This window comes from Nilaparvata lugens, chromosome 3, assembly GCF_014356525.2.
Source record: "Nilaparvata lugens isolate BPH chromosome 3, ASM1435652v1, whole genome shotgun sequence".
NCBI lineage: Eukaryota > Metazoa > Arthropoda > Insecta > Hemiptera > Delphacidae > Nilaparvata > Nilaparvata lugens.
Window position 1 is genome coordinate 79,421,557 of NC_052506.1, and position 15,794 is coordinate 79,437,350.

General features: G+C 33.6%; 1 protein-coding gene across 1 annotated transcript; it reads right to left on the bottom strand.

Annotated features, from left to right (window-relative positions):
- Positions 1–229: 229 nt before the first annotated feature.
- On the bottom strand, positions 230–15,605 carry LOC120350287. Its single transcript, XM_039422908.1, has 4 exons — positions 15,541–15,605; positions 8,761–8,884; positions 7,651–7,746; positions 230–584 (listed from the first exon to the last, which is right to left on the bottom strand). Exons 1-4 carry the CDS (start codon positions 15,603–15,605, stop codon positions 237–239), a joined length of 633 nt encoding a protein of 210 aa, XP_039278842.1. The 3' UTR covers positions 230–236.
- Positions 15,606–15,794: the final 189 nt, after the last annotated feature.

The window sequence follows — 15,794 nt, forward strand, 5'->3', positions numbered from 1 at the left end:
GAGAATTTATAAAATACCATTACAGTACCCTTTTCTGACAATAATAAAATAATAGATTAAGAATACAAATTATAACAACTAGTTTCAGTGTTCACACCAAACTAGTTGTCATAACTTGTATTCTTAACCAATTATTTTCAGAAAAAGGGTGCTATAATTCTATTTTATAAATAAAAATAAGTAGGCCTGATTCCATACATGTTAGGAAGTAATTTAGTAATATTACAGGTCATATCCTAACTCAGTTTTTTTCTTTTTTTGGATGAAGTTCCAAACATTTCAGCCTTACGTTTCCGATTCTTATCGGAATCAATTGAGTGTCGATTTAGAGTGGCAATGGAAGGCAGAGGATATTTCGTTTCCCTTGGGAAATTGTAGCCATTGACACCCAGGCTGAATCGAAGCTTCAAGCCTAGAAGGATAGACTCAGCACTCCACTTGTTGGGTGTTTGTTGCAATGCAGCAATTTGCTCCTTATTCAAAAACGATTTCATCATTGAATCCTTCTTCTGAAGTTCCTCCTTCAGTGATGCAACTTCATTCTTGAGTTGCTTTATTTGCTCCTCCTCCCCAGCAGGAAATGCCTGAAACAAAAAATGAATATTGTTGTAGACTATATCATTAAAGATGTAGTGGTTCACAAGTTAATAAATTGTGATAGAAATATAATTATACTCTGTCCTAACAGGCATGAGCTCTGAAGGATTAGGCCGACCCTCCTACTACTCACACACACAAGTCTCAGTCTCAGTTTGTGTGTGTGAGTAAAGGGACGGTCTGCCTACCTGTATACTACATAGTATACATAGTATATCTATGGCGAAGGTAAATTTAAAGTATTGTGCTCACTATAACCTTAGTGTCTGGTTTCCCATTAGGGAACTTTGGACTATATACGGCGAGGTGGAACTACCCTTGGGTCTCCCCACCATTCAAAGCCATAAGCTAATAATAATAATAATAATAATAATAATAATAATAATGATAATAATAATAATAATGGCGCAGGTAGGCCGGGCGTGTGTGCCTGTGCGTGGGGGAGCGAGGGTCGGCTTAATCTTTCAGCACTCATGGCAGTCTGGACAGACTGTAGTAAGAAGAAGAAACGAAGTTCAAGTTGCTGATAAAAAGTTCAAGTTCAAGTTGCTAAGGAGACAAAACATATTTGAGAAAAAACTATTGGAAAATAATTGTTTTGAATAATAAGTTTTTGTGTGAACATTGTAATATTACATTTTTTCTCACATTTGAATCGAATCTTCAATTCGAGATCTATGGAACTTTATAGTAAATGTCAGAGTCATCAATAGACGGACAAACTTTTTGACGGAGAATTTATTATCGTAAATGTTTGTTGCATTGTTCCATGGTGTCACCGAGGCAGGGTTAACAAATTACTAGATAAATGGTTTATTTAAATAGAATATATATATAAATTTAAAATAACAGTTTCAAAATAAAGTTTTATTGAGAACAAATATAAAATGTGAATTCTAAACTTGTAAGTTATAATTTTTTGGTGACGTGTCTGTAGCGTGGACAATGAATTTTTGAGGTCTCTCTGTTCTGGCTTGTGGCTTTTCCTGTTCTTTCTTCTTCTGAAAACATGGCTGGCTGTTGTGTGTGTAATTTTGTGCTCTGAATTATTGTCTGTTTAAGTGAATTTATTAATGTTTAAAATTGAGTTTTATACAAGTTTATTGTGTACTAGTTTGTTATTAAATAGCTGTTTGTATTTTCAAGCCAATAGCCACTGTGTTTCAACTGTAAACTAGATAAGTATTTTAGTTCGTAATAACTCTGAAATAATTAGGCTTAAGATATATTTTCTTTGTGTATTTGTATAAATTCATCTGAAGATTATAAGTTAATTTGCTCTGAAAACTGGATTTCTCATTCATAGGCAATAGATCCATTCACAGTTTATCAAGAATCTATTTCATTGGAGCCGACAACTATCCTTAGGTTGATAGGTGTTAAATGCTATTCCAACCGTTTAAGGAAAAATTGGTAGCACGGCAAATGTTACCCCTGTGGTGGGACAGAATTACAAAATAAATATGTCCAAATGGTACACCATGAAATCCCTGGTTATAGAAATTATTAGTGGATAGATATCTTGATAGGTTATGAATGGTTTGTTGCTGAGTGGGAAGTCGGTTCAAGAGAGATCAAGTTTTAATGAATCAGTGCATATTACAAAATGGCAAACATTAAAAATGATCTGAATCTTATAGCATTCTTAACACAAAGGTTTGATAAGCTAGATGCTAGATTTGATGAGTTAAATGCTAAATTTGATAAGCAAAATGCTAAGTTAGACCAAATGTTTAAAAATCAAAATGCTAGGTTTGATGATATGAAGCAAGAATGTACTAGCATTAGACTAGAGCAGGTTAGTATAAACCTTCTATTGAAAAATGCACATGAAACATTGAAAGATGAAAACAAATTGAAGCAGGATGATAGTAGTGTTAAGTTACAAGATCAACTCATTCAAGTTTCTGACAATGTAGGCCTAGTTACTGTTGTTGAAAAAGTCAACCCTAATGAGATAGTAAAATTGAGTTAAGAAGTAGGTAGGGAGTTGTCTTCACTGAAAGTCAACTATCATGAAAGTACTATTGCTACATTGAAGGTTAGGAAAACAGTAAACAAATCAAATGTTTCTATGGATCAGATTACTACATCAAAAGTTAGGAAGATTGTAAACAAAATGAATGATTACATGAGACAGGTTTCTGTGGAGGTTAGGAACAATGTAAACAAAATGAATGTTGCTTTGAGTCAAGTTGATGAGTTCAACTTTCAACTGAAAATTGAAAAAGTGTATGCAATGCACTCTCAAGTGAACATGACTAACTTTTGTAGGCAAAACGGCTTTGTTGAAACAAATGAACCCATGAATAATAAAATCATGTTCTTGAAGAAAACAAAACGCAAAGTCTCCATTGATGTATTAGTATTCAAAGGTTGTTTCAAGTTGCTTACTTACAAGATGATGACAATGAATCACATGATGAAAGGGTATTCCCCAACACACAATGATTAGGAATCCTGTGTCATGCCGGGATTCAGAATAGCAATGACCGTAAATACTACGTATGGTAAGAGTCCATAATTGTATCTTTTTTCTTTCCTCTAGCCTATTTTTCTTGGCCCTTAATCTTTTAAATTTTCGATTCTTTCCTGTCTTTGTGTAATATTCAGTAAATTTCTTCTATGATGCATATCTTAACCAATCTTGTCCATAGTCATTTAAATTTGTATTCTTCTGAAATAATATTAGAAGTTGAAATAGTAGCTTATTTTCCTAATCTTTAAATTGTTGATAAAACTTAACTTTTCTAAAATCTATCCATTGTAGTGTAAAGAATTGTGTGCTTGTGATATATTTTTTCATCATGTATCACTTATTTTGAAATGTGTGTTGTTTTAGGGAATATATTTACCCAGTTTTCTATTTCTCTTTTTTGTATTTTTTAGGGAACTTATTTACCCATTATTCATCTTGATCATCTTTGTATAATAATCTTGAAATGTTGTACTTATTATACAGTCTTTAAATTTTAAATTATTTTAAAAAATAAATGGTTCAATTTAAAACGTTTTGTTATATTATTAATTGAAATAAGTTTTTGTGATTGATATCTTTTTCAAAATTTTTAAAACTGTTTGTTCTATAAATTTTGATATGATTGATTATCGTTTGAAATGGATGCTGAAGTGTATGTAGAATTTTTAGTGGGGTTTGTTGATTAGAATTTTGCTGGTATGTGATTGTTTTTTGAGATGGAAACCCATTATTGCCTAAAGAAGGAATAACAGAGGTTATGACTTAGAGAGGCAGTAATGAGATAATATTTTTGTGTTGATTACTTATGTTGATTGCCATAGATGCAAAAATATGATTAATAATGTTGATTGCCATAGATGCAAAATGATGATTAATTATGAATATTGTTTGCCTTTGAAGCAAAATATTATTGATGTTTTGAATGGTTTCTTGTTTAATGATTGATAGTAAAGTTTTGTCATGAAATGTAGTTTGTGTTTAGAACATTGAAGAGTCGAAATAAACTATAGTATCCAACAAACGATGATTAACAATATTAAATAATTTGCTTTTTATACAATTTTTGAACAAAATTAAAACTAAATAATTTTGAAACCCTGAATGATAAATCATAAATGTGAAATGAACTTGCTATAAATGAAATGTTATATTAAATGATAATGAAATGCAGATATATTATGAAATGATTGTGAATAGAAGACCAATTGTCTGAAATTATTGAAATATGTATTGAAATTAAATTTTGTTGTGATGATCTGATGTTTTTTACAATTTTGATAATGATACAGGGTGTTATGAAATTCTATTTCTATTTTGAAGAATGGATTAAAATTTTGATATTTGAACAGTGAATAGATGAAAATGAATGATTTTTTTTTTTAATTTATCATTGATATGTCCATATTTCACAATTTATGTATTGCTGACTGTATAATAAGATGTTAACAAATTTCAATTTCATAAATATTAAAAATAATTTTCATGTGTATTAGATTGTATTGATAGCCTAATCAAGTTTTTCTTCTTAGTTTATAAGCATTTTAAGATAACAGGTACAGCACAGACATTAACATTGAAATAGTTATCATGTGAATCTCGAAATCAGCAACAAGTGAACGCCATGAAGAGTGTTAAGAACATTTGGGTGATTTTCGAACTAGTGTGACATAACTACGCCAATGTCAACACCAATATCAACACCAATAACTACGCCAAAATCTACGCCGATGCCTGTGCTGATGCCAACGCCAATATCTACGCCGATGCCTGCGCCGAAGCCAATATCTGCGCCAATGCTGATGCCAAAATCTGTGCCAATGCTGATGCCTACACTAATACCTACAACAATATCAACACTAATAACTACGCCAAAATGCCAAAATCTACGCCGATGCCTGTGCTGATATCAATGCTGCACCAATGCCAATAGCTACGCCAATGCCTGCGCCAGTGCTGATGCCAACACCAAAATCAACGCCGATGCCTGTGCTGATGTCAATGCCTGCGCCAATGCCAATAGCTACGCCAATGCCAAAATCTGCGCCAATGCCAATGCCAATGCCTGCGCCAATGCCAATATCAACGCCGATGCCAAAGCCGACACCAAAGCATACGCCAATAGCAATGCCAATGCTTATTGCTGACTCTGTATCTCAAACTTCAACACTACTGCATTACCTGGAGGTAATTGCCATCCATGTTCACATTCACAACTTTGAATTCAGAAGAACAGTCACAGTATCATGAAAGAATTGATTCAAAAAATCCTCTCCTAAATTATTCCTGTATGCAGAACTCTAAACCTTGAAAGCTGAAAATATCAAAAAACCAAACCTTACCTAAATTAATCCTCACCTAAATTAATCCTGTATGCAGCGTCTATCTCTTTTCCAAAAAAACGAATTACATTGTCATTTCAAGCCTGAAATGTACATTGTATAATTACAATATGATACAAAATTTATGTGACTCTGTATTGAATTGGAATGCAGCCGTCTACTACAAACATGAAGCAATGCTAACTGAGATGTCACCTGTATCGAGTTTGGAATGCAGCCGTCTACTACAAACATGAGGCAATGCTAACTGAGATGTCACCTGTATCGAGTTTGATATGCATCAGTCGACTACAAGTATCAGCCCAACACTACGTGCATCCAGATCAGCCCAACACTTAACGTCATCACATTGGAGTCACACTTAACTGAAAATCATACTGAGTGCCTTAATGGACTGTTTTCCAAAATGTGCATCAATAAAATCAACCGCGTCAATAGTGAAAGAAATGAACATTTTTTGATTTATTGAAATTTTATGTGAAAATTAAATGTAACAATTCATCAATTCATTTAAAAAAATAATAATAATAATTTTTTTTATTCAACATACTAAATTTTTTTTTTATGCAATAAAAATTAAATTTTTCTATCTATTAAATTTATGTGCAATTTCAAAAACTATTCTTTACATATTAAACTTTCTGTTGAGATATTTTTCTTTAAATTATAAAGCTAAATCAAAAGTAATATTGATATTCTATATTTTGAGATATTGTTTGGAAAACATATAACAAACGCTATTGATGAATTTTTATAATAATTTTCAATATTTTTGGATGACATGTAATGTTTTTCTAGAAAAATTGTTACTGTTCTCGAATTTAAATTTCAACAATTTTCATTAGGGTCAATGTAAATTTTTTCTTTAAATTTTCAAACAGTAAAATTTTTTTATGTCAAGAGGGGGGTATTTGTAATATTACATTTTTTCTCACATTTGAATCGAATCTTCAATTCGAGATCTATGGAACTTTATAGTAAATGTCAGAGTCATCAATAGACGGACAAACTTTTTGACAGAGAATTTATTATCGTAAATGTTTGTTGCATTGTTCCATGGTGTCACCGAGGCAGGGTTAACAAATTACTAGATAAATGGTTTATTTAAATAGAATATATATATATAAATTTAAAATAACAGTTCAAAATAAAGTTTTATTGAGAACAAATATAAAATGTGAATTCTAAACTTGTAAGTTATAATTTTTTGGTGACGTGTCTGTAGCATGGACAATGAATTTTTGAGGTCTCTCTGTTCTGGCTTGTGGCTTTTCCTGTTCTTTCTTCTTCTGAAAACATGGCTGGCTGTTGTGTTTGTAATTTTGTGCTCTGAATTATTGTCTGTTTAAGTGAATTTATTAATGTTTAAAATTGAGTTTTATACAAGTTTATTGTGTACTAGTTTGTTATTAAATAGCTGTTTGTATTTTCAAGCCAATAGCCACTGTGTTTCAACTGTAAACTAGATAAGTATTTTAGTTCGTAATAACTCTGAATTAATTAGGCCTAAGATATATTTTCTTTGTGTATTTGTATAAATTCATCTGAAGATTATAAGTTAATTTGCTCTGAAAACTGGATTTCTCATTCATAGGCAATAGATCCATTCACAGTTTATCAAGAATCTATTTCATTGGAGCTGACAACTATCCTTAGGTTGATAGGTGTTAAATGCTATTCCAACCGTTTAAGGAAAAATTGGTAGCACGGCAACGTGAATAAAAGTTTTGATTCCTGACGTGAAATTATGTTAATGATTTATTGAGATAAATTGTTGATAATAAGTGTAAATGACAAGGAATATAATGATAGAAGTTTAGACTATAGTAAATGAACACTTCAATACATGACTTCGATTAATAAACCTATGATAAATAAATTTTATTAATAATCTAGTTATGATATGTATTATACTGTTAGTTTATTAATTAAAAATATCACAAATAGTAGATATATCATGAAAAATGTTCTTCTGTATGTTTTCAATGTAGGCCTACATATTTATACAGAATGTTTTTGAAATTTGGATATGTCCCATGATACTTTTTTACTATTGGGTGTCAGGTTGGGAATCAGCCTGAGAAGTATTGGACATTCCTTGTGAAATACTCTGTATAATGAATATAAAATTGTATATTAGATGTAGAAGAAGAAGATTAATTTTCCTCAAATTAAAAGCTGACATAATTAATTATATGGTAATAGAGCAGTTTTATATGTTTGTTTTATACTTGCCTCATGAGATAATGCTGTGCCATTCCCTACACCAAGATTAGCAGTTTCATTTTCTGTGATTGTAGCACCTCCAGCTATCTCACTAATAAATGGGTCCTGAAAAATATTGTATCATACAGAATTTAATATTACAGGGTTTTTATGGAGAGACAGTCACACTCATGAATAAGAAGTTTCATGATGAGTCATTTTTGTACAACTATATGACAGCTTGTTTACTCTGAGTTGCTGCTGCTGTCTAAAGACCATGTTATATGGACATGTTTTGCACACTGTGAAAAACGCTGATACCGGAAATAACACAATGGCAAAAACCACGCAAAATAATTTTAGCTCCTTAGCCACTGGAACTCAATTTATTCTTGAATTGTTTCATGCAATGCTAAACTTGTCTAGGCCCTATATAGCATGGCCCCCATATTCTAATCTCACCATTTGCGGACTATATTATTTTCAAAAAAAGTTTTATTCCAATCTTTTTTATCTGTGTTTATATAAACATCGTTTAACAATAATCATAATTTATTTGAGTAAATATTTGATATTCAGAGACTAATTTATTGAAGGATCTGAAATTACTAATTATATTCATTAACAGTCCAATCCATCAATTGCCAAATCACTCACTCAGAGGTTCAAGGACTGCCAACCTGAAAAATTTAAGGGCGGAACCCTCTTCAGGAAATCTACACTCGGCAGATTACAAAAGATTTAAGAAGAATTAGATGTTTTGCAAATGAGATTTTTTGTTCGTTTTTGCTTGGAGAATACCGTGGTGGCACTGGGGTGGTACTTTTGAGATACTCTGTATAACAGCGAAAGATAGTCACTATCCATGCCAAGGTGGTTATTGTAGGCCTAAAATGTATTGAGATACAGCTCTTAAAAGTTTATAAACTTTTCATCAATGAGCATTGAAAAACTTTATTGAGCTTATCAGGCTTAAAGTTGAAGGATTATCAGAGTGGAGAAAGTGATAACTCATTGGAGAACGTGATAAGGCGCCAGTCATCACCCTCTCATTACCCTCGCACAAGCCTAAGAGATCATGTGGGCACAACCCTCAGAAAGAAAATCAATCAAAAAAATCTATAACTTTTTTTCACCTACCTTGTAAGTTGACCGCCTTGTTGATATAAGCTTTTTTGGTGGATTCGGAACATTAAATAAAGTTGGAATAGCATTTGGCTTGAACTTTCTCCACTCATCTGCTCGATGGAGCTCCCACTGATTTCTTCAAAGTGGTCCTGTATAGAATAAAATTAGAACAGCTGAGGATAGAAAGGTAATCAACCCGTATTAATATAAGCAAAAGTATAATCTAACATCTGCCTATGCTTCCAATTCCCAGATATTATTTATTTGGTACCATAATTATTTATTATGGCCAATTAAACAAATGATGGGATGTTTTTAAGATATCTTGAAAAGTTAATTGCAGATGTTTCTCATAGATTTCAATATCAAGTATAATTATAATAAGTATTATTTCTATTATAAGTATTATTTTCATCCTGTAATAATATTTCATTTACCGTAATGAAATAAATAAATTTTGAACTAAGTTAGTTTAATAATTCATAACCTTAAAATTGGGAACCGAAAGCATCATTACTTTTAATGTTGAATAATAAAGTTATTAAAATTTAATTAGGACATTACAATGCTTTATAAAATAATTTTATTCTAATTCTTTAAAATCAAATGAATAAATTAAGTTACACTCACCTCACAAAGTCTGGAATTTGATGTTGGCTTCCATTATCAAGTCTGCAATTTGAAGCCAAATTGCCTTTCTTTTTTCATCTGTAGGAAATCTGAACAAGCGAAACCCTTTCTCTGTTCTATTGGCACAATTTGGTGCCGAGCACCCCACCATAATGAATTAGAATTATTAAAAATATCAAAATATAATCACCACTGTCAAAGCAAAGCATTACAAGCAGTTGAATGGAATGCTATGCTGTGACTCAAAATGGCGACTGCGTGTACCCAGTCTTTATAGTTCCTTACGCTGATGGCAGTCCGACTGCTCTTATGACGTCATAAGGACGGTCAGTTTACATAACTGTCACTTTGCAGGACGGTCAGTTTGTAGGACGATCAATTTGCAGGTCGGTCAGTTTTTAGGTCGGTCAGATGGTATACACCCATTTTCAATAAGGAACGGACTCACCGGTTTTATTCTAAGCATGTGTCCCCGGACAGCAATCCTCCGGTAGAGCATTAGGTAGTCTTCCGTCCGCCAGCCTTCCTTCACACGCGTATTTACTAAACCGTTTAATCACTTCGATTATCCGCACACTTTTACTTTTGCGAGTCCCGAGGAGTCTAGGAGAAGAGTGACGAAAACACAGGCGGCGGAGTTCCTTCTCAGTTGCCGGGAGAGAGTCCCGTTACTCTAGCAGATAACGCCGATATTTCCCCAAAGTTATGGAGGTGGGGGTAAGCACCCTCAATTGTAAAAGAGAGAACTCTCAATGTAAGAGGAATAGATAATGAACATGGAGGTAGAGATAATTTGAAGAACACCTTTCCGAGAGAGAGTATACAATAATTATTAAAAATATAACTTGACATACATTGACAGCTATAATAAGGTATTGAAATGAATTTTTATTATAATTAAAGCTGTATGAACCGAAGTAATAGCAGGCTGGCATCTTATCTTATCAATATTGCTGCTCGCTACTATCAATTTCAGCTATGCCAGCCCGCTTATGAAATGTGATGTCACAGTACTCAGAACACGAAATCACTTGGTTTCACCTAATTTCTAACAGAAATTAGTACGGTAGCCCAATTCTAGAACTACAACTAGAATTCATAAAGTTCCTTTTTTGAATACTTGAATGTATATTGTACGTAAATATACATACCGTGAATAATATAATATGTCAATTCTGGAAAGTATATTTCATGTAAATCATTAACTTTCAGTATACATTCAATTTATTAAGGAATATAGGTCATAAAATCGCTATGAAACAATGAAAATCAGTAACACAACGGTTTCAGCCTTATACTAAGATTGAAATTCATCAAGATCTCTTTTTAAAATAATCATATTTATAATTTACGTAAATTTACATAAATTATATGTCAATTATGAGACGTATATTATATGTAAATGATTTACTTTCAGTATACATTGGTTCAATTTATTGACGAATAGGCCATAAAATTGCCATGAAACAATGAAAAATCAGTAACATACCGTTCTTAGCCTTACTGCAAATAAAATTAATCAATAATTTCTTTTTAAATAATCCTATCTATAATTTTACGTGAATCTACATAAATTATATGTCAATTATGAGACATATATTATATGTAAATGATTTACTTTCAGTATACATTGGTTCAATTTATTGACGAATAGGCCATGAAATGGCTATGGAACAATGAAAAATCAGTAACACAGCGGTTTTAGCCTTACTAAAATTTAATTTTTTTTTTAAAATGTTCATATCTAATGTATGTGAATTTACATAGATTATATGTCAATAATGAGACGTATATTATATGTAATCGATTTACTTCCAGTATACATTCAATTTATTGATGAATAGGCCATAGAATCGCTATATGAAACAATGAAAAATCAGTAGCATAGCGTTTTTAGCCTTACCACAATTAAAATTAATCAATAACTTCTTTTTAAATAATTGTATCTATAATTTACGTGAATTTACATAAATTATATGTCAATTCTGGAAAGTATAATCCATGTAAATCATTCACTTTCAGTAGACTTTCAATTTATTGACGAATAGGCCATGAAATGGCTATATGAAACAATGAAAATCAGTAAAACAGCGGTTTTAGCCTGATTACAATTGAAATTCATCAAGTTATCTCTTTTTAAAATAATCATATCTATAATTTACGTGAACTAACATAAATTATATATGTCAATTATGAGACATATATTATATGTAAATGATTTACTTCCAGTATACATTCAATTTAGTGACGAATAGGCCATAAAATCGCTATGAAACAATGAAAAATCAGTAACACAGCGGTTTTTACCTTATTACTACAATTGAAATTCATCAAGTTCTCTTTTTTAAATGATCATATCTATAATGTACGTGAATTTACATAAATTATATGTCAATAATGAGACGTATATTATATGTAAATGATTTACTTTCAGTATACATTCAATTTATTGACGAATAGGCCATGAAATGGCTATATGAAACAATGAAAAATCAGTAACATAGCTTTTTTAGCCTTACTACAATTAAAATTAATCAATAATTTCTTTTTAAATAATCGTTTCTATAATTTACATGAATTTGCGTAAATTATATGTCAATTATGAGACATATATTATATGTAAATGATTTACTTCCAGAATATATTCAATTTATTGAGAAATAGGAGCCATGAAATCACTTTTAATCAAACAAAAATTAATAGCCCAATTGTTTTAGCTCAGCTACAACTAGAATTCATTATGTTCTTTTTTTGAATACTTGAATGTATATTGTACGTAAATATACGTAAATAATATGTCTTTTCTGTTAAGTATATTTGATGTAAATCATTTACTTTCAGTATACATTCATTTTATCGACGAATATGCCATAAATTGCTCCAATTCAGTCAAATATCAGTGACACAGCCATTTAAGCTCAACTCCAACAGAAATTCATTAAGTTTTCAATCTCAAAATTTTCATGTATAATATATGTAAACTATACGTATTTTAAAATACATAGTTTACCAAGATTTACCTAAAAAATACGTATTATATACGTGGTGTGCTGACTGGGATCTTTAATAACAATCAGGCGAGAAAATTCAGTGTTCTGAAAAGTTACCTCAAGCTACAGTTACTATATAAACTATCTTTGATAAAGTAAGCATGCGAAAACATTCAAAAGTTTACTCAGGCTAGCTAATAACATAACATTTCATCAGTCATTTTAGACTGCCAGCGCAACTGTGTTTTGTAACAGCTGACCCACAAAAAATACTACACAAGCTCATCAAAGTGACTGCCACTAACGTTCAGGTATTGTACTATGATTTATTCCTATAATAATATAATAGTTCCTACTCATGTCATCAGGCCACACAAAATACTGATATTCTAATATATACTGTGGTTCATGTCCTGATGTTATTAGGTTCTCTTTCTTTCTTTCTTTATCCGGCGCTACAGCCCTAGGTGAGCTCTGGCCTCCTTCACAACACACCTCCATTCTTCCCTGTTCATGGCTCTTTCCTTCCATCCTCTTACCCCCATCTTTCTCAGGTCATCCATCACTTGGTCCACTCACCTGTTCCTTGGCCTACCTTTCTTTCTTCTGCTGTGCAACTTGCTATTAAAAACTATTTTAGGCATTCTAGCCTCACTCATCCTCATCACATGCCCCAACCACCTTATTCTTTGGGCTTTAATGAAGCGTACTATATTTTCTCCTTTTATTAATGCTTCTATTTCCTCATTTTTCCTTATTCGCCATTGCTGCTCATTAACCGTAAATTCTTCTTAGTATGGATCTTTCAAAGATTTTTAACGCATTTTCGTCAGCCATATTCATCACCCAAGTTTCTCCCGCATATGGACTCACCAATGTTTCATATATTGTTATCTTGGTGCTCCTGCCGACCAACTCACTTTTAAATAATCTAACATTGGCATAGTAGTCCCTATTAGCTGCTTGAATCCTTTTCTTTTATATAAGCATTATTACCTGTGGCATTTATTGGGCATCCTAGATACCTGAAGTTCTCTACACCTGCAAACTTCTTGTTATTCACGTAGATATTTCTTGGTACTCTGGACTTGACTGCTGACACACACAGATATTTACTCTTGTTCTCATTTACAACCAGTACGACTTTTTGTGCTTCAATTTCCAGGATTTTATAAACTTCTTTCAAGCATGTTTTTAGGTTCTAGGGTGAATCAAATGAAAACTTTAAAAGTGTTTTATATGATCTATTTTGACAACTAAGTGAAATTTACATTCATAATTTTTTGACATAGTCTCCTTGAAGTGTTATGCAAGTGTTTTTGACCGCTTTGGAAGCGCATGGATGCCACATTTGAAGAATTCTTTTGGTTGTGTGTGTAGCCACTCGTGCACCGCGGTTTTCACTTCTTCATAACTTTGGAAATGCTTGCCTTCCATTGCATCTTTAAGCTTTCCGAACACATGAGAGTCATTGGGGGCGAGGTCTGGAGAATAAGGTGGTGAATGAGGCATTCAATTTTATATTGTGGATAGTTTGAACCGAGAGACGGGCTGTAACAACACACCTGAAGTTCTCGCTGTTTACTCCTGATTACTGGCCCGAAGTTGATTTTTTAACAGATTTGAATAAGACTCAATGTTTACTGTCATTCCCCTGTCAATGTTAGGCTCCAAATTTACTCCGTTCACATCGCAGAAGGGAGTCAGCAAGAGTTTTCCCGCTGATCGCTGGGTTCGGATTTTGTTTATTATTTTGGTGATGAACTATGGCGCCATTCCTTTTCTTTGTTTCTAGTTGATATATTGAGGTCCACGTTATAATGGCAGTAGATAAAGATAGGAGAACAGCGTCTGCCTTGATTAATCATATTTCTACATTGTTAATGAATTTGGCAACGTTGTGGAGCTGGAAAACAATAGTGGTATGTGTTTTGTCAAATGAAAGACAAACGTTAATAAAATACTGCCATTATAACGTGGACCTCACTATAGTAATGTTTGTTTCTGGACTAAAATGAATCACCATACTGTACTGTCATCCTGCGATAGGAGCCGTATTCCTCCAGGGGTACTGTTCCTGTGGAGGGCATGGGTTGCGTATTCTGTGTGGGTTTGCCCCATCAGAATCGAGGCATGGATGTTTGGGTATGTGTGGTTGTATTGAATGATTGTTTGGGTGCAGTCCTGCTGAGTGAGTTCTCTTCTCCCTACTGCGTGTCTGTGGACCTGGTGACGGGTGGTGGTTGTTGTGTGGTTGTGTGTAGTGTTTATTTACGTCCTGGTTGTGTGCATGATGATGAGTGGGGTATGGTTGAGAGAGTGAGTGCTGAGTATGAAAGGGTTCCTCTGCTGATTGGGTGTGATGTGAACTGCAGTTTGGAGTTAAGGTATGGGACAGGCCGTGGTTGTGCAAGGAGTCAGCGGATCGAGGACTGGGTAGCACTGGAGTTCATGTCTGTGTTGAATGAATTGGGTGAGCGCTGTACGTTTGAAACTGATCGAATGTGGATGTTTCTTTCTGTAATGATACATGTGAGCAGCGCGGGGTAACTTAGAGGGGTTTACAAAATACGGAGTACTGAGGAAAATACATAAAATGCGGATTGACTTACTTTATGCAGTTGTAACGTTGCGGTTTTAATGATGACAGGGGTCTCACTCAGCTCTGCCGGGAGATAGCACCCTTCTCCTCCTCCTCGGAGATAGACAGAGCAAGGTAGAGAGAGAGAGGGGGGGAACCAAATGCGATAAGACACACTGTACCGTTTGCGTTCTAACCATTCCACCCACCAAATTACGTTTCAACGGAATTAAATAACGTAGAATATGAAATACATAAGTGGAGACAACAAATTATAACACTGAATGAAGTAACACAAAATTAAGAGTTCAGAAAAAGTCTATTACAACACTGGAACATTTTCCTAGTGTTGTGGATCTGTATACATTTTAATTATTAATGGGAAGCACGATCACGCGATTCACTGCGTGCTTCATGACCCCACTTGCGGTACGAAGTGTCATCACTCTGGTGACATTGTCGGCGCCAGAATGGATCGTTTCGACTATTGCCAATGGCCACTGGGTTGGTGAAGTGTTCAGATTTTTTAGGCAGTTGTGTAGGATGCTTCACATTACATGCAATCGCTGAGTTGCGTAGCCGACCGCCCACCTGGTTAACATCTTTCCGAAACGGCCTGGTTGCTGTCTGAATACTCCTGGTTCCGTCGGGGACATTTTGGCAGTGGCGCGGGCTTTTTCCAAGCCTTCAGGTAGCTGAGAGGATACGTCCGGGCCTTCTGGCCCACGTACCGCCAGAACTGGGCGTCTGTGGTGGGGCAGTTTGTCTCGTCATTGGCGTCCAGGCTAAACTCCTCAATGATGCCCCCCTACGATTGGCAGTGGTGCTACGGACCCAGAGCCGTT

Bases quoted from the DNA above. Each gene is read 5' to 3' on its own strand.
- LOC120350287 (XM_039422908.1), bottom strand. From the start codon at position 15,605: ATGTCCCCGACGGAACCAGGAGTATTCAGACAGCAACCAGGCCGTTTC. The intron at 8,885-15,540 runs GTGGGCGGTCGG...ACCACTTTGAAG, and splicing joins TTCGGAAAGATGTTAACCAG to AAATCAGTGGGAGCTCCATC. The intron at 7,747-8,760 runs GTAGGTGAAAAA...AATATTTTTCAG, and splicing joins CAAGGCGGTCAACTTACAAG to GACCCATTTATTAGTGAGAT.